Raw genomic sequence first — 22,720 nt, forward strand, 5'->3', positions numbered from 1 at the left:
CTTTTCGGCCCCGAAGCCAGATCTTTTTGAAAAAGACGGTAGGTTTTTATGGAGCGAAAACGATAAAAAGAAAAGGACGCCAAAAAGCAGCCCAAAAATCTCTTTCCCCACATCCCGCCCATCCCCCTCACCGGGTCCCACCCCACGGTCAATCTGACCCCATTCAAAACGCCAGATACTCGTGGGCCCCACCTCTCACACTCTCACACACATCACGCTCACTCTCTCTCTATCTCTCGCTTCACACAACTCACCCATCGCTATCCCATCAGCACCCGCAGTTCCTCGTCGTATTTACCCACAAACCAATGCTACGGTTCCCAGTTCTCGTACCAAAACTTTCCTTACTCCAACTTTTTTACCGCGTACTAGTCCCCTGGTGGGGACCCTTGGTACGTTTATTGGGCCCCGTAGCATAGTTTGTCGTACAGGGGCTCCTGTTCCACGTTTCCCGTCTCTTTTTCCCTTCTCTGTTTCAAGGCGACGGCCACGTGCGCCGTTCTGTGCGTGAAGGTTCCCAGTCTCCGCCTCCCCCTCCGCTCCTCCCCGAAAACTAAACCAATCACAGCACAACCCCCCTCTGTTCTCATCTCCCCACCGCCACCAGCACAACCTCTCCTCTAATCTCTGCTCTCCACTCATTCCTTCCTTCGCCGCCTCATCATCTCTCTCTCAATCCTTCTTGGTTACCTCCATCTTTCTGTAATTCTCTGCTTCCGTGCTTCTTTTTGGAGCCGATTCGGGCGGCAACGAGAAACGAGACGAGAGGATATAAGCTTAGCCTTGGCCCTGAAGGCTTAAGGTTAGTGTGTGGTGTGTTCTCTTGGATTTAGATTAATGGGTTCGATGGGTTGTGGATGGAGATTTTGTTAGTGAGGGGAAGATGGGGTGCCGGAGCTCGAAGACGGAGGAGCCCTCCGTGGTGGGGCTGTGCAGGGAGCGGAAGGAGCTGATCCGGGCGGCCGCCGACTACCGCTACGCCCTCGCCGGCGCCCACACCGCCTACTTCCGCGCCCTCGACCGCGTCGGCGAGGCCCTCAACCGCTTCGTCCAGGAGGAGCTGGCGGCGGCGGCGGCGGCGCAGCCGCCGGCCCTGGCTTCCCCGGTCATCACTCTGCCCCCTTCTGATGGGAAAGGGAAAGACAAGGCTAAGGCCCGTAGATCCGGTGGTGACGGTAATGCCGGTGATGTCGGTGCTTCGTCGTCGTCTTCTTTGAGGTCGAACTCTCACGCGCATTCCTCCGATCGCCACTTGCATTTTCCTTCTGATTCTGATTCCGAAGAGATTTCAGAAGAAGAGGATGAAGAAGTTCCAGAAGTTCCGCAGGAAAGGAGTAGAAAGAATGAAGGATTACAAAGAGGAGGAGGACGAGGAGGAGGGGAAGAAAAATCGTCATCTCCTCCTCCTCCGAATCCTTCTCCACCATTCGCTCCTTTTCCTCCATTATCTGCTGTTCCTCCTCCTTTCTACGCCGTCTATCCTCCTGTCTCAAACTATCCTGTTCCTCCTTCCTCGAGTTATCCATTATCTCCTTTCTCGGCTGTTCCTCCTCCTTACTCTAACTATCCAATCCCTAATTACTACTATATGAAGTCATCTGCCACGATTCCGACCACAATCTACCAGGAACCTTATACCGGATGGTCGGATTCGGGCTATATGGGATATGGGTACGGGTATACCAACCCCTTGTATGATAATCCGATGGGGCCGCCGGCGGCGGCTCCCGTTGAAGATGAATCCTTTCACCGGAATCGAGAAGTGAGAACCGCTACTCCGCCGCCACCGCAGCAAGGGGGATCCTCCTGGGATTTTTTTAATCCTTTTGATTCTTATGAGCAGTTCTACTCTGAATTCTTGAAGGAGAAGTATGGGATGGGTTCGGTGACAAGCAGTCCTAATTCAAGCGAGGTGAGGGAGCGGGAAGGCATTCCTGATTTGGAGGAGGAGACTGAGCAAGAGATTGTGAAGGAAGATGTGGAAACGAGGAAGGAGGTGGATGGAAGTTCAGGAGACAAAGATTCTGTTGCAGAGAGTTCCAAGGCAGCAGAAGTGGAACGAGAAGTGGGTGAGAAGGAAGCTACAGTTGTCTCCGAGGTGAAAGAGAGTCAGAGCAATTCTGAAGTCAGTGAAGTGAAAGGCAGTGGGGAGAAGGAAGCACATAGGAGGAAGAAAGGTGCAAGCTTTGAAGAGGAAACATCACTGGTCACCGAGGACAGTGGACCGAGCAAAGAGAGTGCAGTGTATGCTCATGGTACCAGGGATGTTGCAGAAGCTGTGAAGGAGATCAAGGAACAATTTAAATCTGCAGCCACTAGTGGTGAAGAAGTCTCAAGAATGCTTGAGGTGGGCAAATTACGCTACAGATCAAGGAGAAGAATTCTAAGAGGTAGGGTATTAAATTATTTCATATTCTTCTGTTTCTGGCTCGGTTTACAGCTGTCTATTTACTAGCTATGACAAATCTTAAGACTAGACATCAAATGTGTGAACTTGGGTACAACACTAAATTGCAGCTCGAGTTACCTTGGCTGCCATAAAATGTTTATTGCCAAGTCACCTTCAACCATGCCAGAATTTATTTAAAAAGATTTATATTCTACTTGTTAGTCTTCTTTGATACTACTAGTGCTGCCGGACATGAGAACACGGAGGCATCAATGAAAAATATTCTGAGGGGTGAGTAGGCATAATTATAATCGGTCACATAATTTTCTTTCCGTGATTTTGAGAAATATTCCGAGGGGTGAAGAGACATGAAAAATCAATTATCTTATGATAACATGACTATTCTTTTGTAGTATGTGCCGTATTGTGACATTACCATCCTGAAATTGTAATTTATTTCTCCTCATTACATGTATGACCGGACATTTGTACTATTTTTTCAATCTGTCACATTTGTTTCCCTTCCGTCAAAAGACACACAAAAGACAACAACTTCCTGAAATGCTTTTCACAAATAAAATTCTGAATTTCTCATGCCATTAAAAATTCAGAAATGATGTGTTTTCCCCTCTGTGCTCTATCGGAAAGAAATGCCTCCATGTTAAATATTGTGTACAACCACAGAAGAAGTTTATCTTATTATCCTTGTTGCAGTGATCTTTTCTTGGATATTGGATTCCATGACTGCACCGGGGTCAACATCTAGCCGTGCAGTTGTTGAAAAGTATATTGATGTTGAGCCCGACAAGCTTTCAGCAACACTGGACAAACTGTATATATGGGAGAAGAAACTTCAGAAGGAAGTCCAGGTATATCTCGTAGTATGGTAATCGATAGTAATGTTTATATGCCATTTTGCATGAGGTATTTATGATTTCTTTAATGCTTACCTTACATTTAGGAGATGCAGCCTAAAAGGGCATGAAACTGTTTGCATTGATCATCTAATTCTGTGAGAACTATATACTTGGTATCGGTACCCTTCTATTGATAGAATTCTTTTCATTGTTTAAATCGGCATTGACGTTGTAAGTTCTGTATTGCCAGCAGTTTCTTACTTTGTTTATGGAGGGTTGGACCCTATACACTCTTCTCTTCCATCTTCTCTTCTTTTTCCTCCCTTCTTCTTTTCTTCCTTTTGGTCTATTGTATTTCCTTTAATGCTCTTAATGAAAGTGATTAGAATTTGTCTGATCTTCTTTCTGAAAGATAAGGAGCTACTACTATCGTGAGTCATTCAAGACTTTCCCCTTTAAGGTATTAAATTAGCATGAGAGAGCTCCCATAGATATTTCAACATTGAAGCAGGATTATGTGTGCTAGCTTTTGGATGAGCAACAAGAAGAAAGCATGAAACTTTTCTTCCATGTACTGATGATATTCTGGTAATTTTTTTTACTGTTGTGCAATTTACTCATGTTGGTTGATAACCAAACAGGTTGGCAAATTTCCACTGCCCTTGTTTGTGTATGAGAGTAAGATATGCTGACATTTTTGATTCAGTTTGTTCAAGTGGCTTGAAATTCCTTACAACTACTGCTCTTTTATGGTCAAAATATATTATTCACCTCTCCTTTCTCCAAGCTGTGCATCTTACCCAAGATTTATTGCCATGTTTGGGTAAGAGATTAACCTTTGATTTGTGCCTTTGTCAACGTCATTTTCTGTTCAGGCCTTTGGGCTCACACCCGGTGACGTCTGTGAACTACAAAAATTCTAATGACAATGAAATGCATTATTACTGCTTAAGTGTTGTTGTGTATATGCAAACATTTTTGGATATCTAGACCCTGAATAGCTGTGTATGCTGGAAGCAAGGACTTACAGAAATATAATAAAAGAAAGATAATGCAAATTTAGAAAAAATTATATGGCCACATATTTTTCATTAGAACTTCTTTGTTGGTTGTTCTAGGAAGAAGAAAAATTGCGGATCATATATGACAGGGAGTGGAGGCGACTGAAAGCTTTGGATGATAGTGGAGCAGAATCCTATGAGATAGATTCTACTCGAGCTTCAATAAGAAAATTGCTCACAAGAATAAACATTGCCATCAGATCTGTGGACACCATCTCAAGCAGGATACACAAATTAAGAGATGAAGAACTGCGGCCCCAACTTATTGAATTAATCCAAGGGTAAGAAAGCTAAGATACTCTTCCATGATGTATATTCATCCATATGCATGGCCATTCTTTATCAATAATAGTTTTATCTGAACTTCGTTTAGTCGTTGGATGCACTAAAATGTACGTAGTTCATGGGGCTTGTATGTTTTGAAATTCTGATATCATAGTGTTACTTTATGTTATCTAGGTTGTTGGATATTTAATCATCTTGTACAATATTATACATATGTGTATTTTTTTTAATGGGCAAACCAAGACCAGATCTCCAGTCTTAATGATGCAGATGTTCTTTTAAATCATCTAAATTATGAAAGTCCTTTTTCTCAACAAATTATGAATTTCCTAAAATGTATTATCTTTCGCATGTTTGGATTGCTAGATGGTTTGCTGAACCACATACTAAAGACTACGGTGTCTTAAAATTAACTTTCTCATGAAATACTCTTCGAACTTCTGCTTCTATTCTAAAATCAAATATTAACATGGCATGCATGGTCTGCTGAGTCGGTCGGAACCGACCGGTTCAGCCTGTACCATGCCGGTACCGGCCTCCATCGGTACGGTACAACGGTGGAAAGAGGTCGGAACCGAGCGGTTCCTTGCCCGTACCGGTGCGGTTCGCACCGGTACAAGCCCGGTACCGATGCGAATCGCACCGGTACTCGTGGGAAAGAAGGGGGGAAGAGAGGAGAGGAGAGAGGGGAGGAAGACCTCTCGCGTTATGGGGCCTCTTTCTTCATCTCGAGTACCTCGCAGGGAAGAAGACCTCCTTTGCTCACAGGAGAAAAGAGGAGGAGAGAGGGAAGAAGAGAGGAGGAGCTCGGGAAGAAGAGGAGAACAAAAAAAAAAGAAAAGAAAAAAAGAGAGGCCATGGGGAGCGCGCCCACGCGCGGGAAACGAGTCCCCTAACTTACGCTCGCGTGTGTTCCAGGCGGTGGGAATCCCGGTCCACGTGCGGGAAACCGCACGTGCGCGGTTCCTAGCGTGGGCTCGCCGCGCAGGGCAGCAAGCCCACGCGCTGCCCCGCGTGGGTGCTTTTAATGCGGCAGAGTGGCATTAAATGTGACTCTGCAGCATAACGCATCCGCGCACGCGTCCGCGCATTTTTTTTTTTTCAAAACCGGTTCGGTACCGTTTCAACGGGTACCAAACCGATACTGAACCGGTATGTCGGTTCGGTCGGTTCGGTCGGTTCTGCATACCTTGATGGCATGACTTTAAAAAGAAGGTAACTGATCATTTTCTCATCAATATCATATTAGTCATTGTTTTGTTCAATCAACATAATGGCTGGTTTCTGCATATTGTGAGCCAATAATGTTATGCTCAATTTTGAAAGTAGACTTAAATAGCAACTGGTTAATTGAAGGAGCCAATTCAATTGGAGAAAAGTGATAGGTATATTTTATTTCCCATTAAACAGAATGGTATAGAATGTGTGATGGAAAGGTGTAGAATGTGACTGCAATAAGTTCTACTGACAAAGGACTAGAGTTGAGGAAGCTTTTTTCTTTTCAAATTATTTGCAGGATGAAAGAAGTGGAGGTGAAAATTAAAAGAGCTGGGATTTAAGGGACTAGCTTAACATCTGAAAAGAAATTTAGAAATGAGTTTTGGCAAAATAGAGTTGATGCTAGTTAAAACTAGGATGATTTATGGACCTATTGGTTTCTAACTCCCTTTTAGCGAAATCATTCCATATTAACAAGGATGGTTTTGTGGCTCACCAAAAAATGATAGAACATCATCAGGTGATTAACCCTACTTGTAAGAAACAAGGATTAGAGGATTTTTTATAAGAGGATCAGGTAATTGTGGAACCGTTTTCTCAGGGTTCATGCTTGAACGTTGATTAATTATGCTTCTCGAACAAACAAGGCAACATGTCAGGAATATGTTGGCTTAGGTTGCAATCAATTTCCAACTATATATAATAAGGACTCAAATTGACTGTCGATATCGGTCATTCAATGATGTTCCCAAATAAAAAAGATATCCTCTCGTTCTAGACCATCGCCAATGTGTGGTGTTCCCAAATAAAAAAGATATCCTCTCGTTCTAGACCATAGCCACTGCGTGAGTTAGTAACATTGGATCATTAGAGATTGGCTTCCCTTCGCTCAATGAAACAAGGAAAGGCCCCTCAAATGAAGAAGTCAAAAAAGCTGGTGGACTAGCTAGAACAAGTAGAGAACCCACCCTCAGAGGGGTTGTCTTCTCACTTAATAATGGGAGGAAGAATGGAATTGTTGGAAGGCCACCAAAGAATTGGTTTCATCGAAGGAATAAGCACATAAGAGAGGCACAGATAGACCATTGCTTGATGGAAAACACTCATGAAGACAACTATTTCGATCACCCAAGCTGCAGGTACCAACAAGCAAGGGCACTCCCAACTCTTCTGGAGCATGTCGCCTCGGCCAACTCACATAACCTCCTTTGGAGAAAATGTCACCTCCCCGATGAATTCTTAGCATTCACCCGCTCATCTGTCCAATCCGAAGGCAGTCCACCCCACTGGAAAGCGAACATCAAATCATGTCCAGTCTGGCCTACTAGGACGACGGAGGGGGACTTGAACCTACACGTAGAGAAATAAATCTCTCATCCGTCCTCTGTAGCAGAGCATGTTTATACCATATGCTCTATCCCTTTTTTGTATGAATTTCGAGCTGGGGTGGGCCTTTTGAAATATGGACCAAAGGAGATATGGTTAAGTCCCTATAGAATAGGTCCAACATAGAAGAACTGAAGATTTACACTGCAATTGCATTGTGAAGCATTGGCATTGATTAAACACCACTCCCAGAAACTAGTTATACTACTCATTCTTGATTGTGAGCAATCATCATGTTGGCTTCATGAGAAGAAAGGTGTATAAGATTGAATTTTCACAACCAAATGATGAGAGGCGTGGAGAAAATAAAGTGAAGGAAGGTGGCCGGATACTTCTGCTCTCCAATAATTTGCTTCTTTGCTTTTGTTCTTATCTCTTTGCCCAATGTATCTATTATCCCATAAACCAACTCTCTCATGAACTGAGGGACTCCTATCTGAACTGTTGATCATTGTTTCATGGGCGTTGAACATGTCAAAATCTAGTGTAAGCAAAATGGTCACTGCAGCTTGATCAAATGCAACAGCAATTTGAAATCCACCATCGTCCATGAGCAATGAAACTTGAAGCATAATAGTTTAACCATGCAACTCAGGCTTTGCCCATTGACAAGCCGTGTTCTTTATGTATGTTGGGTTGGCTTGCATGGGACAGCGGAGGGCAGCTAGCGTTGGTTCTCATAGATTTATAAGGTGCAGTCCGGCAAGGCCATGACAATCATAGTCACAGGTCATTGATATAGCTTGATGGGGCGAACCACGCGATCATCGTATAAATGGCTTATAGTCTTATGGATGAAACTTAACAAAAGCGCGGGATGCTGTCCTCCATGCACAATATGTGCAATATAATACCAGTATTGGAAGGATTTCATGAATTGTTGTTAATATCACGACAGTAAAGATAATGGAAAGAAGCAATTATTGCAAGGATATGTTGAGAGAGAGTGAGAGAGACAAAGGTACCTCCGTTGACCTCTCCCTTCTTGTTCCTGAAGAATGCACCAACAACCTCTTATCAACATTGTTAGCTTCTTATCAACATTGTTAATAAGGCCTTTAAGAGAGCTTTGCCTTCACACTCAATTTGTTTCACAAATCTTCTGTGTATTTCTCGAGGGCTGCAGAACCCTCAATTCATAGGCAAAGGAGAGGCCGGCATTGGGAAGAGTCCCTCATGAGAAAGTCTTGGATGTGAGACTTTATGATTAAGTATCATGCCTTAGGGGTGGAGCTAGGATTTTCATGTGGGAGGGCGCAGTTGTTACTTAATGGATTATTGTTATTTGAATGGCAATTAACCCTTTTACACTTTGATTAAAAGGTATCATAAATAACTCCATATTGATACTATTTTTTTTGGCAATTACTCATTTTTTGAATGATAGTAAAAAAAATATTCTACCATGTAGGTTTTGATTCTACCGTGCCAAGATGGATTCGGCTTGCGTTGCATTTCCTTCTTTCAAAAACAGAAAATTAGAATATTCTTAATACCAGTACATCAGGTAGTAAAATAAGAAGAAAGTAATAAGATTTATCATCTTGCCTAATTCTTTTTTGTTTGGAGAAAAAGACACTTTCCATCTTTTCATAGGAAAGATTTAAACAAATTATGTGACCTATGATTTTTTTTCTTTAGTTTTTTAGTTGGGAGAGAGATTAAAGGGAACAATATTTTGGCTACAGTGTTATAGAGAGAATTAGCGAGTCCTACTTTATTTATTTGGTGTGTGCGTGAGAGAGAGAGAGAGTATAGGTAGGTATTGTTATTTGAGAGACTAGAGTAGATATTTTAGGAAGGCCTCTTTAGGTGGAGAGTTCTATGCTTTTTCCTGATTCTAGATAATAACTACAGCATAAAGGAGAGAGAGAGAGAGTGGATAGGAGGGGTCAGTTTTCTTGTTGTAGAGAGATGGGATAGCAAATCTTTAACTTTTTTTTTTTGGGGGGGGGGGGGGGGGTTGCAGAATGCCGATTTTAGGGTGTCTGCTTATATCCGCCGTGAAGAAATAATAAGGGAATTGCAAAAATTTAGCAGATGCCCGCTTCTTCACTCCAACTAGGAGTGCATGTGATTCTCAAATTGTCTAGAAGGTGGACCTAAGTGCGGGCTTCTGAGTCATCAGTCTCAGTTGAAGCAAACCCACATGATACATGGGAGTATTGAATACTAAAATCATGGAACAGAGCCAAGCCCATGTATATCGCCATTGGATTTGGCCTCCTCTAAGATGGAAATTCTAGAAACACTTAGACGGTTAACTGTGGTTTTTAGTTTGATAGGTTAATCACATCTAACTAATAGTACTTGGTAGAACAAGTTAAAAGAATGAAGTCTCTCAACTAACATGGATACTCATGTACAATTCAAAAAGGTCCAGCAAACCTACTAACTATCCCCCTTAAGCTGAAGCATAGATTTTTGGTCATGCAAAGCTTTAGAAAATCTTCATTAAGCTTGACCTCTATATGGCTTTCAATATGTCATAGATAAGCTGATTCCTTGCATAGTCATTTGACAGAAAAAACCTAAAAGGAAAAGATTTAATGGATTGATTTTATTGACTTGGAGAAATGTGAAATAATACCAGAACAAGTATTGGGTTAAGGAAATTGAGAAAGATGTTTTGGAGAACTTTTCTTTTGAAGGATTAATGTTATTGGAACAATATCTGTCTGAAAAAAGCTAAATCAATAGTTTGAAGTTGTGTTCTCAAAAAGGAAAAAAAAAGATAAAAAAGTGCCTAGGAAGCATCGGTAATTACAATATTGAAAGGCTAAAATTTATGCATTTGATTGACATATTTAGTTGCTGAGTTTTTGTCTTATATGTAAATTTGTTGCTTGCATCTTAAAGAAGAAAACATGGATCTGGTTAATGGCAAGGAAAAACAACAAACATCATAGTAACGGAATCCGAGGCCCTTGTGATTTAATGGTAGCAATATGTGAGCATTGAAAGTCTCATGGAATGCCTACGGGAGCAGAAGGATATTTCAAAGCTAACACTACCCCAAGAGAAAATTATCAAGCAATTATAATACATGGATCTAGTTCTGGGATATGAATATGACAAGATACGAACATGTTGATTTGACAAATCTTATAAGTAGGATACATAAACCAGAGGCATAGGATGCTAAATAATTTATCCTTTTATTGCACATTAAGTGTATTGTATTATATGACAAGCATTACTTTTGTTTAGACCTTTGAAAATTGTAGAATTTGGTCTTTCAGTCTTTCAATGGACTTCTCTTTTTGTCAGGACTATGGAAGTGCCAGCTGTGCAAAACCTGCTGGCTGGCACGGGCTAGCATGAAACCTATTTGTTGTATTGGAAGAACTGAAAAATGCAGACACCTTGAATACAGAACAATATGGGTGGATAAATTGCAGACATGCTATGAGTAATCTCTGCATGCTAGTGGGGTTTAGGCTTCTTTTTTTTTTTGGAACAAGATGCTTGAGATGATGTTAGCTAGGGATCTGGAGGATTATTACAGTCTAACAATCAAGACAGCATAATAATATTTGAAGCTTACGAGTTGCACTGATAAAGGAGATGGAACCTACTTAGATGGTGTGAACTTGTGAAACTAATTCCAGAGGGGGCCCATTTAATGGGCTTGGACTTCATAAGATGGTATGAAAGAGGAGGGATATACCTAGGAAAAAACAAATTGTCGGGAAAAATTTAAAACATCTATTGTTGACAGAGGGTGCACCTTTTGAGAGGAATAGATTATGGATAAGATTCAATTAGTTGATGATCCTAGATGGGAAGAGCAGGGGCTTGTTAGTCATATGGTAGAAATAAAATATGGAAGATAAACTATTAGCTAGGAAATATGAGCGTAAGTTGAAATATATTCTAAAATTTGGAGTGCCATGTGACTCAAACTTCTGTGACCCATATTGGAAAGCAACGGTTTTCAAGTTTTGCATGCTTCAGATGTAAGACTCGTCAATAGTTTGAATTATGTTCCAAAATTTTTGGACTCTGAGAATCTGTATTTTTGGATGTCCAGTGATTCTCATAAATAGAGAAAAACATGCACATGTAATTCACAATGTGCTTGGATATTAAGTGGACATGTGGGCTATGGTTGTACCTAGTCATACAGTTACTTCTCTTAGTTGTACAAAGAATATGGATTAAGCATATGAATGTCTTGCCACATGCTAATGGAACTTTGTTTCATGTGCAGATTGATAAGAATGTGGAACTCCATTCTTGATTGTCATCGCAGGCAGTTCCAGGCAATAATTGAAAGCAAAAGCCAGAGTCTGATAGTGAAAACTGGGATCCAAAGAAATTCTGCTGCAAAGGTGACCATAGAATTGGAGCTGGAGCTCTTGAACTGGTGCTCCTGTTTTGGCAACTGGATCCGCACCCAAAAATCTTATATTGAAGCCTTGAATGGATGGTTAATGAAATGGCTTCTTCAGGAAAAGGAAGAAACACCTGATGGTGTTATACCATTCTCCCCAAGCAGAATTGGTGCTCCTGCTGCCTTCATCATTTCAAATGATTGGTATCATATGATTGAACGAATATCAGAAGCTGAAGTTATAAAAGCAATGCGAAGCTTTGCTGTGAGTGTTCATGGGTTATGGGAGAGACAAGACGAGGAGCAGCGCCAGAAACTGAAGGCTGAGTATCTGTCCAAAGATTTCGCCAGACGGCTCAGGTCACTGCAGAAGGAAAGTGGGATGCATGGGTATCTCGATGTATCAGATAAGACAGCTATCTCTGTCTCCAACAATGTTGGAGCTTCCCATGATGACCATATGATGGCTTTAGATGAAATGAAAAAAAGAGTAGATGAAGAGAGAGCCAGGCATGAAGAAACAATAAAAGAGGTCCAAGAGGTGGCTGCCAGCAATTTGAGGATGGGTTTAATTCCAATATTTGAAGCATTAGGGAATTTTACTTCGGAGACTCTGAAAGGTTATGAGCAAGTCAGAATACCAAATGGCAGTGCAGGTACATAAGCCCCGTGCCACCAGTTTTGCCGAATTTTTCGGGGTTCTCTCGGGTGTTTCCTTTTGGTTTGGAGGCTAGAAATTGGATTTTACCGTGATAAAAAATGATGCTCAACAGTTATTGCCGGTAAGCAGAGTGAAAAGTAAGTTCAGAAAGACCCCAATAACTGCTGACTTCATTTATAATTGAGGAAACAACTGGAGGGCACTGTAGAAACCAGAAGACTCTTATCTAAATGCTGGGATTTGTAAATATCCGTCAGGTTCTTGAATCCTGAATCAGATAGCCACCTATGTGGGAAGCATTGTGTTGCGAGTTAGAATGATAAGTAGAGCAATTGTTAATTGTTTGCTTGTCTTTTGAGAGCACACTTCTCCTGGTTGCATGGCTTGCGGACATGAAGACAAACATGAAGACACCATGCTTTGTTAACTGGCTAATTTATCAATAAGCAACGACAGTTTTTCTTTCGGAGGATATTAGCAGGCTTTAGATTGAACTGTTCAGCTGACTAGCATAAGGTGGCTGCACTTAAATGTATTGAAAATGTAGGATGCTGTAATTTAGCTATTAAAATCAATCATTTCGCATCCAATTGGATGGAAATTTTGTTCAGCACTCAGGCAGCTTCTTTTTAATCTCACATCATTCTTTTCTGAGTTGAGGGGTTTTCTGGCTAGCCTGCTTTAGTTAGGAGGCGTTGATCCTCGGAAGAAGAGGCATGCATGGTGTTTGTCTGTAGATTACTCACCGATGTCATTTCTGCTTGTCTAAGATGCCTTCAGTAACAGTTCATGTGGCCTCAGTGAATGTAAATGATTTGGGCTATTGCGTTGCGCCTTTCATTTGTTATGTCAATTTTATATAACTCGATTCCAAATTTTTGGCTTGCTTCCACCAGGGTTCGGGATGGGGTGGTTCTATATACACCCCCCCTATTGCTAAGGACACCCCCCAAAAACCAAAAGAAAATACCCAAACTAACCTTTAGTGTAATTACCATATTGCCCTTGAAATTTTCTCAGTACACCCCCCCCCTTCCTCCTCACTGCCGCCTCCTCCTCCTCCTCCTCCGCCTCACTGCCGCCTCCTCCCCTCCCCCTCCTCCTCACTGCCGCCTCCTCCTCCTCCTCCTCCGCCTCCCCCATCACCCCTCCTCCTCCTCTTCCTCCCCCCCTCCCCCCTGCGCCCGCTTCCTCCTCCTCCCCATCCCCCACCTCCCCGTCCTCCTTCCTCCTCCTCCCCATCCCCCACCTCCCCCCCTCCTCCCCTCCACCTCCCCGTCCTCCCCTCCACCTCCCCCTCCTCCCCGTCCTCCTCCTCCACCTCCCCTCCACCTCCCCGTCCTCCTCCTCCGCCTCCCCACTCCTCCTCCGCCACCTCCTCTCACTCCTCTTCCCCCACCTCCCCGTCCTCCTTCCTCCTCCTCCCCATCCCCCACCTCCCCCTCCGCCTCCCCCCGCCTCCCCGTCCTCCTCCTCCGCCTCCCCCCTCCTCCTCCGCCGGCGGGTGTTTTGGAGGGGAAGAGCGGGGTGGGGGGGGGGGGGTTTGGGGGGTGTAGAGAGCAATTTAGGTTAGGGGGTGGGAAGGGTGGGGGGTAATTTAGGAATTTTTAATTTTTTAGGGGTGTCCTTAGCAAATGGGGGGGTGTAGAGAGTATTTAATTTTTTTTTAATTTTTGGGGGGTGTCCTGAGCAATAGGGGGGGTGTATATAGAACGGCGTACTTGATCAAATTTCAAAGATCGGTAGAAATTTTATTTGGGCAACCGGTTCCCAAACCCCTGGTCGGCACTATGTTGGTCCGGATGGTGCTCATGCCTAAGAAGGATGGTGATCAGGCATGCAATGATGCTTGTCGTATGTTGTAGATGTTTTGCAGGGGAAGGATTCCCTACGAGTCAAGTTTGTGCATGGAAGGTATGGAACTCTTGATCCCTGAGGAAACCTTTCACCTTACAAAGCTTCTTGGGCATGGTGTGCTGTTTTGCATGCCTGCTGACAAATTCCTGATGGTCCACAGGTGAATCTTCACATTTCTTTCAGGATCCTTGGCTGTTTGACTGACCTATTTCTCTGAAACCTGTGTTTGTTAATATTGTAGAAAAAAAATGTATATACTACTTTTGCTTCTTCCTTGATACATAATCACACTTGGAAGACTGATTCGATGCAGGAACTTTTTGGGTCCAACACTCTTCCTGTGGCACAGCAAATACCCAAGCTTATACTCCACAAGACAAATGACAGTGGTAAGGTGGTCAGTCTGCCGTTTCCAAGCTCTCTAAGGCTGTTTATATATATATATATATATATATATATATATATATATTTGACCCAAGGCTTTGCCTGCGAGCAGCTATGGAGGTTGAGAGTGGCACCACGGGTGGAGCGTATGGAAATTGTTATGGAATAGCTTGCCTACCCAACTATGGTTGATGGCTTGCAATTAAATTCTGACTCTGTACCTCCAGGTTTGGCTCCTGAATCCACTGAGCATTTATTTTTTATTTCAATGCGGCGGAGGTACTTCAGACTTTCAGCAGCAGGTGGGGAGCCCTGGGCTGGCAACAGGCATTTCATGGCTGCAGGGTTTTGGCATCGGTGTCTGGGCCCACGACGCGGAATGGCGCTGGTGGCAACTATTCTCTGGGGCATATGGAGAGCGGCGAATTGAGCAGTTTTGACCATGCCCTCACACCTACCACGGTCGTGGCTTGTCGGATGTTTGTCATGGCGCATGATTACAAGGACACTGTTCTCACAAATTATTATTATTATTATTTTTTATTTTTTTTTGTCAAACTACATTTCATTTCAAATAACTCCGAACATGAGTGTAACTGGATCAAATGAAAGTAAACAGTACAGTAAACATGGGATGCAAGCTAAGCTTGTTCAAATGACCTTTCTGAAATACTGAACATAAGAGATGATCCAGTCTGTTGCACTGTTCGTCTTCTGTTATACATGCGCTACAGGTGTCCCGTATCAACGGGTGGCCGTCTTTGTATCTGTCCGCTCTCTATATCGAAACTGTTCTCAGCAAGACCCTATCTCAGCCTCAATAGATAGAGAGAGAGAGCTAGCTTTGGACCGGGGTTAAATCTGAAATTTCATTCCAGTCCCAGCCCGGCCCAGCCCAGCCTGAGCCCAGGAAAGGGCCCAACCCCAAAATGCCCTCTTGGATCAAAAGGTTGGCTCATCCGAATTGGCAATCAATCTACTATTATTTAAAGATAGATATAATTCTTTTTAGAATTTGCCTGTCAATTTTTGTAACGAGAGTATTCATGAATATTTATGAAAAGAATATGATTAACAAGTTAGATATGTTCCTTTATATTTCTACGCTTTTATCACATGTGCCCTCTTTTCTTTTCCAATTGGATTAGAACTATTTAAAAATAATTGAAAAATCTAAAATAAAACAAACGTTCCTTAATCAAAAAGTCGGCAAAATAACTAAAATCCTAAGCAAAAAAGTACCATCACCGTTCATTACTGTTTAATATAACATCTAACAATAGCTGCTACGACGAAAATTTACAGTTTCTGACGGTGTTATCTGAGGACATCTAGGAATCTTGTTTCTGTAAAGCCCTAGAAAAGTAGCTGAGAGACCTTTATACCAAGGAACAGGGTGAATGAGGCTCCAAAAAGTATATTATACAAATGATGTAACTTAAGCCCGATAACAGGCACTTTCATTTTGATACTGACACCATCCCCCACCCTTGCACATGATGAGAGAAAGGACAAGGCAATATGAAAGAATGGAACCAAGAAAAAAAAATTAGTGTTACTAGACCTACAAGATACCGAAAACAACCTTAGAAAGCAAAAGTAAGGAGCTCAAAAGTGCCCCAAGAAATACCAGAGAAAAAGAGAGAGAGAGAGAGAGACCCTGAAAAGAATGAAAAGTAACTTTCCAATAACATGCAATGAGGTGGGAACAAAAAAAATAAAATTGAAACAATGTAAGACACAAAAAATGTGGTGCCATTCGAACTTGCAGCCCTAGGCATGGAACGGACTTTGGAACCTGATCAGCATCAATGACTGTGACTAAGCCTATCATACAAGCGACTCCTTCAATCTTTTCTTCCCACAGGCTCAAAAATGTCATCTCATCAATTGTTTTGGAATATTGCCCTTATCTTCTGCTCTGTGCCGGAAAAGTTTTACAACAGACCGCCTTGCACAGTCCTGAAAACAGGTTTTATAAAGCAAAGAAAGAAGATGGTGATAAGCGAAAAGCCAAAGGAGGTGAACTTCAGTTGTATATCTGGTTTGCAGGTGTTTGCTATCACCTTGAACATATTGAGATAAAAAGGTTTTGTGGGATTCATCCTTCTCAGCTTCAAATAGGTGTATGCAAAGCTCAGCTGGTCTCGAGAAGTGAAATGGTCGACCTCGTTAAACCACAGACAGGAAAATAGGTTTGACATGGGCGTATGCGCTCTCACAATGAAAGATCCTTCAGGGACATCTGTCCATAATAACAGCAGAGATGATGATCAAATGAAGCCACACACAGCCATATCAAATGAACAATATTTTAATAGGTTTCATACAACTAGGAAGTAGTTTATTAGGATCCGAGGGATCAAATCTCTTCAACCCATCAGCCTGGTAGAACTCAAACTGTTGATCGATTAGCGTATGGTTGAACTTGTTCAGCTTCTTATTTTGCATCACCTCCTCCCAAACACAGTGACGATCATAGTGATTAGAAATAGCATACTCATATCCTTTACGCCAAAGGAAATATTCTAAAATGAGGAGAGGATCACTCTGGAGTCGCAATTTACTATCCAGCCAGATTGAGTACCTGAACAGCAATTAAATATTATACTGCAAATATTAACAACAAAATAAAGTGACCAAAGAATGCACGATAAAACTGAGTACAACTGCCTTCTGGGGTCGGGAAGAAAAGGAGGCAGGATGAGAGAAGGGGGTGAAGGGGGGCGGGGAGGTGGGGGAATGGGTTTCAACTTTGTTTTTCTCACTGCTAACAATATGACACATTTTACATGGGAAAGCACCATTCATATTCATCAAGTAAAATCAACTCATCACGTTATGAAGACGTTTCAGACCTTGTAATTTTAAGAAAAAGCAACGGAATTGATACCCAAGCCAGGAAAATAATTTAGAACAACCAAATTTAATTTGCTCAACTAAACATCTTGATTCTTACCTGGCTGAAGGAAAAAGTCGATGTGTCAAAAACTTAGGTATCTTTCCAACTCTCCGCATGTCAGTGGAAGGTAGATTTTTAACCACTACAATCTTCCATAAGCCAATAAACCCCGAACCGTCCATTTTTTGACCTTCTGACAGTAATGTCTGCAATGTGATTTCATCCATAAACATAATAAAGCAGACATTTTTCCTTGACAAACGTGTAACCTGCATAATACAGAGTAATCATATTCCTCTATGATGAAAAGCCATGCATTTAATTATCAAAAATTATATCTGCATAATTTATGCTTGTGCTCATAAGACTAGAAATAAGGAGCCCCATAACAGAAGATAGTGATTGTTACTTCAACAACCATGAATAAGTAATAGCAGGTATTTATAATTAGAAACAGAAACAATAGATCATCACCTTATCTAATAACATTTAAAGTTTCTTACATAGTGTGTATAACTATTGTCTTCAGAACAACTTCCAAGAAGCAATGTAGCAGAATATAGGATCAAAAATTTATATCGTAGATGGAAGAAAGTGATGAGGAAAAACATAGGTTATTTTTCAAATTGTGTGTGTTAAGGACATTCAGCCTCTCATATAACTCTACTGTACTTGCATTTTGCCTTACATTTTCCCATACTCGTTAAGGCTGTTGTGATTGTACAGAAACTGTTAGTCTCACCCCAAATGTACCTTTGCCTTTCTAACACAAGGTATTGCCAATGGCACTGCCCACTTTTGAGTCCACATTGCTGCTTCTCATGCAATTATAATTTACATTTCATCAAGCTCGCACCGAAATCCATGGACTTGATGTAGAAAGGCTATTGAATTCACCCACCAAAAATTGCCAAAATTCTGAAAAAGCATCTGACAACAACCACATTTTCACATCCACCTTAATTTTGGCATTGTTTCCTTCATTGGCACCTCACAGTCACCAATGAATTGGACACCAATTATGCTTGTGAACTCAACTACCAGGTGTCCACAGCCTTTACAATTGCCATTACTTCCCACGGTAAATTAATGTGGTTGAAAAGTCCATCATCCTTACCAAAAGTCCATGACTGCTAAAAATCATATCTCACTTTATCTTATCAAGTTCCTCTGTCATCTCTGTTACTCAAGGCCTGCCCGATAAACTTATGACCCTTATGTCAATTATCTTATCCCTCGAAAATCACACCAAAACAAAGACAAGGATCTGTTTCTCATGTTGCATGTCATTTATTTCATAAGAAAATTGTTGGTTATTACTTGATCTTTAATGACTGCTTGGTTATATAAAATGAGTTCCTAGTACTTCAAACTCAGTGTTGTTGTAAGAAAATACTTTCTTTAAACCCTTAAGCCTTGTAACTTGTCAACAAGCTAACATAGACAAGGGTTTCTGCATCAGCTGTATGCTGTACTCCCATACATAATACAAGAATACCATGAACAAACATTTGTCCAAAATTTGAGGAGGCAATTTCTTCCATTCTGTATATGGCACTAAAGATATTCAAAACATTCTTGCCTGCCTGAAAATCTATTCAGACAGTGTGTCAAGACATTGTTATTGATTATTTTTAACTGTTATCCCCTTAAAACAATTCACATACTTGATATTCAGATAGTTATTTGGGTCAATTCATGGAAACGAAATACCACCATATTGAAAGGCATCGAGGTCTGAGAGGCCTTAACTCTAATAGTCTGGTCACAGAAGCAGCATGGTTGATTTCATTTCATGCATAAGAACTGCTGTGTGTGTGTGTGTGTTGTGTGCTTGTTTGTGTGTCCCCAGACGGAAAGCAGTAAAAATAGTGAGCAAGCTCATGTGTGATAAGAACAGAGGGGGAGGGGGGAGAAAGAGAGAGAGAAAGAAGAGATTCAGAATGTTTAAATAAAACTGTTAAAACAATCACTGCTATCTCAATTGCAAATTGAAGCCCAAGTGTCTCTTACAAAATCATAATGCATGCCCGGATATTTTTGTTTTATGTTGTCATTGTTCTAAAAACTAATGAACTAGTCAGAATATACGTAAAATGGAAGTATGAATAGTCAAACATGTGAAGGTAATGTGCTCACACAACTGATAAAACAGCAAAACAAATACTAAATTATACCACAAAATTAAAAATTTGTTAACAGCACTCCCCAGTTGAGCATTCAAAACCAGAAAAAATCATAACAGTCTCCCGGACTTCCCTGTTCAGCAAGAAAAGTCTATGAAGATATAAACATGGAGGGAAAAAAGAAAGAGCAATAGAATTAGAAAGTACCTCAAATAGACAAAATATTGAGAGAACTTCAGTAAATATCATTCACAACTGATTCATCGACATCTTTTTAGTTCATAGAAAACAAAAACAATAGAAAATAGCCTCTTACCACTTTGTTATAGGGGGTTCTCAAACTATCTGACTTTCCAAAGATGCAAGATGACACAGCTATGTGGCATCTGCTCATGTATCTGACATCATCTTCTGCCATATCAAATCCAGTACTTGGTGATCCTTTAGGACCTCTTACAAAGCCGCAGTTAATTTTTTGGTCACGTGCATAATATGACTCCTCCCTTTCTTGGGGACTCTGATGCCCCGCAAATCTCAGCTCCCAATTTTCTAAATCATTAGGCCTGTCTTCTACTTCTTTATACTGCAAGGAAAATCTTGAAAATTTCTTACTCTCTAAAGGTTCTACAAGTTGAGCTGTAGAGTTGAAGAATTTTATCTTGCAAGATGAACCTGACAAAAGTTTGAATATAATTGAAGCAAGCAACACCAGAGAAAGAGTGAAACAAAATATTTCTCAAATTATACATAAAGGAGGAGTCTCATCAGCATATCGAACACAAAATACATGACCATATGATGCAAACCATGAATATGATTAGCAATTCCGCCATGCAAATGTGTTTATGAATAATGTTGTGGCTTTCTAGGCACAGACAGACAAAATTGCATAAATAGGTAAATATATAACCAAAAGGATTCTTCAGCAACATAAAGAAAGATTAAAAGATCAGTATATTAGCTGATCCTTCTTCATAATAAGAGATTTTACTCTATTTGTAGAGGACTTAAACTTAATCTTAAAAATATTAATTAAATATATTCCAAGCTACCATGCACCCTCTCTCTCACCCACCCACACATACGTGTGCACACACTCTTACGCTCTCATATTAAATATATTACCATTCTCTAAGCTACTATGTACTGTCGCAATCACTCATCTGTGGCAGATATCCGCCATCCGCAGAACTAGCACCTCCAACTGTCTATTCAACATGGTTTCCCAATTAGAATTTAAATTTAATTTCACTGGAGTTAAATTTAACGACTACGAGCTCTCTAATTGTAATTGTTCCAGATTGTATCACTTCAATTTGTTGTCTGGTGCAGGGGCAACAACATAACCAGCATCAGTCACCTGATAAGCACGAGCAAGTGCCAGAGAAGTCTACAACAATTTGTTACAGAGGCCTCTATAGTTGGTAATTCAGGTGTCTAATTAGAAGCATTTACAAAAGCTATAAATATATAGTCCTCCTAAGTTTATGTAACACGCATCATGAAACTTCCATTTTATCTGATAAGAAATATTCTGGATATTATTTTATAAATGTATCCTCGTCATTATTGATGGTCATTATGCTAACATCATGACTGCAATTCTTTTTCGCATAGATAAGATTACAGTGTAATCAAATTGGCATAAATCAAAGTTACAGAATGATGAATATCATACACCCAATACAAATAAAGAGATTGCAAACTCACCTGAAAACTTGTGATGCCTTGGTTTTCTTCTCGATGCCAGCTTCTTCTCCGTCTTGCTATCTCCACCACCACCACCACCTTTTCCAGAAATCACAGAAGAATCCTTCTTCAATTCATCAGTTACTGCATCTCCACCACTCTTACCCTCACCACCAAAACCATAGCCATAGCCATAATCATCATGCGCATTACCCTTCCCAACTACATCATCCTCCCAAAGTTTCCCTCCTTTCTTCAAAGAGACCTCATATTCGTCCCGGTAAGAATCCAGCTCGGCCCGCCCGCCCTCATTGTACAATCCATGATCCGCCGAATGGCTCGGCCGGCTCCCGACCGTCTCATTCTCCGATTTCCGGCCACCATCGCCGGGAAACTTCTGGTCCTCCTCGGCGTAATCGCGGTCCCGCCTCCTGTCATCCTTGTCCCACTGCCTCGAATCCCAGCCAACCTTGCCGGAACCCTTGCCGAATCTCAGAACCCTAGGAATCGCTCCCTTGAGTCCGACACTCGACCCCTGCTTCCTCCCGACGTTCTCATCGTGCAATCTGCTTCGAATCTCTGCCCAATGTAACCAAACTGTCACAAGATCAGATCCAAACCAAGACCAACCCTAGAAAACGAGACCGGATTCAATAAGGGAGAGGAGAAGCAGACCTCCGTGGCGGGAGAGGAGGAGGTGGCTGGAGAAGGCGACGAGGAGGACAAGGGCGAGGATCACGGCGATGGCGCCGGCCATTACGCGAAGGGGTGCCTTGCCGGAGCGGCGGATGCGGCGGGAGCGACCGGCGGCGCCGCCGCCGCCGCCGTGGGGGTCGGGGTAGGTTCGGTCGGCGCCCGGTAGCCGGAATTGGGCCATTCGACCATCCTTTTCTTAAAGAACGGAAGAAGAAGAAGAGGCCTTATTCTTGTCTTCTTTTCGCTCTCTCCGTCTTCTCCAGACTCTGGTGGTTTCGGATAGGGTTTGGTACGGCTCCTACCGGAGCAAGGGACGTCGGGAGGGAGGAAGAGAGCCTTATGGCGGTCAGGGTTTTGTACGATTTTTTTTTTTTAATAGTTTGTGCTCTTAAGATAGATTTTGTTGATATTTTTTTTATGGTGGGCGATGTGGCTGATATTTAATGGAGCGGAGCGCAGAGGACGCCGCGGGGACGAGGGAGGGAAGTGGGATTGTGGGAAGGGACGAGGGAGGGACTTCCCTGGCGCGAATCCCGCCGTTGGATCGTCGCCCACCGCACAGCTCGCAAAGGACGCAGAATGCCGTCATTTTCGCCTGCACAGTTCTCAAAGCGACTGGTGGGGTGATCCAACGGTGGATTAATGCGAACGAGAGATACCAACCCGTCCGAGTGGCAAGGGTGGGTGGGAGTTTTACGTGGAAATGTGATCCTCTCCACCGCACGGCACGGTATATTATCTTCTTGGAGACGCTGCGTTCTTCTTCTTTTTTTTCTCTTTCTCTTTTTCTTTTTTTGATTAAGGAAAAAAAAAAAAAAAAAAGAAAGATGAACGGACAAGCCCGCTCCCATGTAGCAACCTTCACGAGCAGAA

General features: G+C 42.0%; 2 protein-coding genes and 1 long non-coding RNA gene across 3 annotated transcripts; 2 read left to right on the forward strand and 1 right to left on the reverse strand.

The window, feature by feature from the left end:
* Positions 1-507: 507 nt before the first annotated feature.
* On the forward strand, positions 508-12,803 carry LOC103722232 (uncharacterized). The gene is made up of 4 exons (XM_008812707.5): positions 508-2,390; positions 3,104-3,258; positions 4,365-4,588; positions 11,410-12,803. Exons 1-4 carry the CDS (start codon positions 884-886, stop codon positions 12,194-12,196), a joined length of 2,673 nt encoding a protein of 890 aa, XP_008810929.2. The 5' UTR covers positions 508-883; the 3' UTR covers positions 12,197-12,803.
* Positions 12,804-13,774: 971 nt separating this feature from the next.
* Positions 13,775-14,703, forward strand: LOC120108800 (uncharacterized). Its single transcript, XR_005509998.3, has 3 exons — positions 13,775-14,210; positions 14,364-14,439; positions 14,547-14,703. It is a non-coding gene; the product is annotated as an uncharacterized LOC120108800 (long non-coding RNA).
* Positions 14,704-16,095: 1,392 nt separating this feature from the next.
* Positions 16,096-22,380, reverse strand: LOC103722220 (uncharacterized). The gene is made up of 7 exons (XM_008812695.6): positions 21,827-22,380; positions 21,173-21,730; positions 19,779-20,134; positions 17,394-17,605; positions 16,765-17,021; positions 16,501-16,679; positions 16,096-16,396 (listed from the first exon to the last, which is right to left on the reverse strand). The coding sequence occupies exons 1-7, from the start codon at positions 22,026-22,028 to the stop codon at positions 16,313-16,315; spliced, it is 1,848 nt and encodes a 615-aa protein (XP_008810917.4). The 5' UTR covers positions 22,029-22,380; the 3' UTR covers positions 16,096-16,312.
* Positions 22,381-22,720: the final 340 nt, after the last annotated feature.

This window comes from Phoenix dactylifera, chromosome 2 (genome assembly GCF_051530095.1).
Source record: "Phoenix dactylifera cultivar Ajwa chromosome 2, Ajwa_hap1_PhDact_Kaust_v1.1, whole genome shotgun sequence".
NCBI lineage: Eukaryota > Viridiplantae > Streptophyta > Magnoliopsida > Arecales > Arecaceae > Phoenix > Phoenix dactylifera.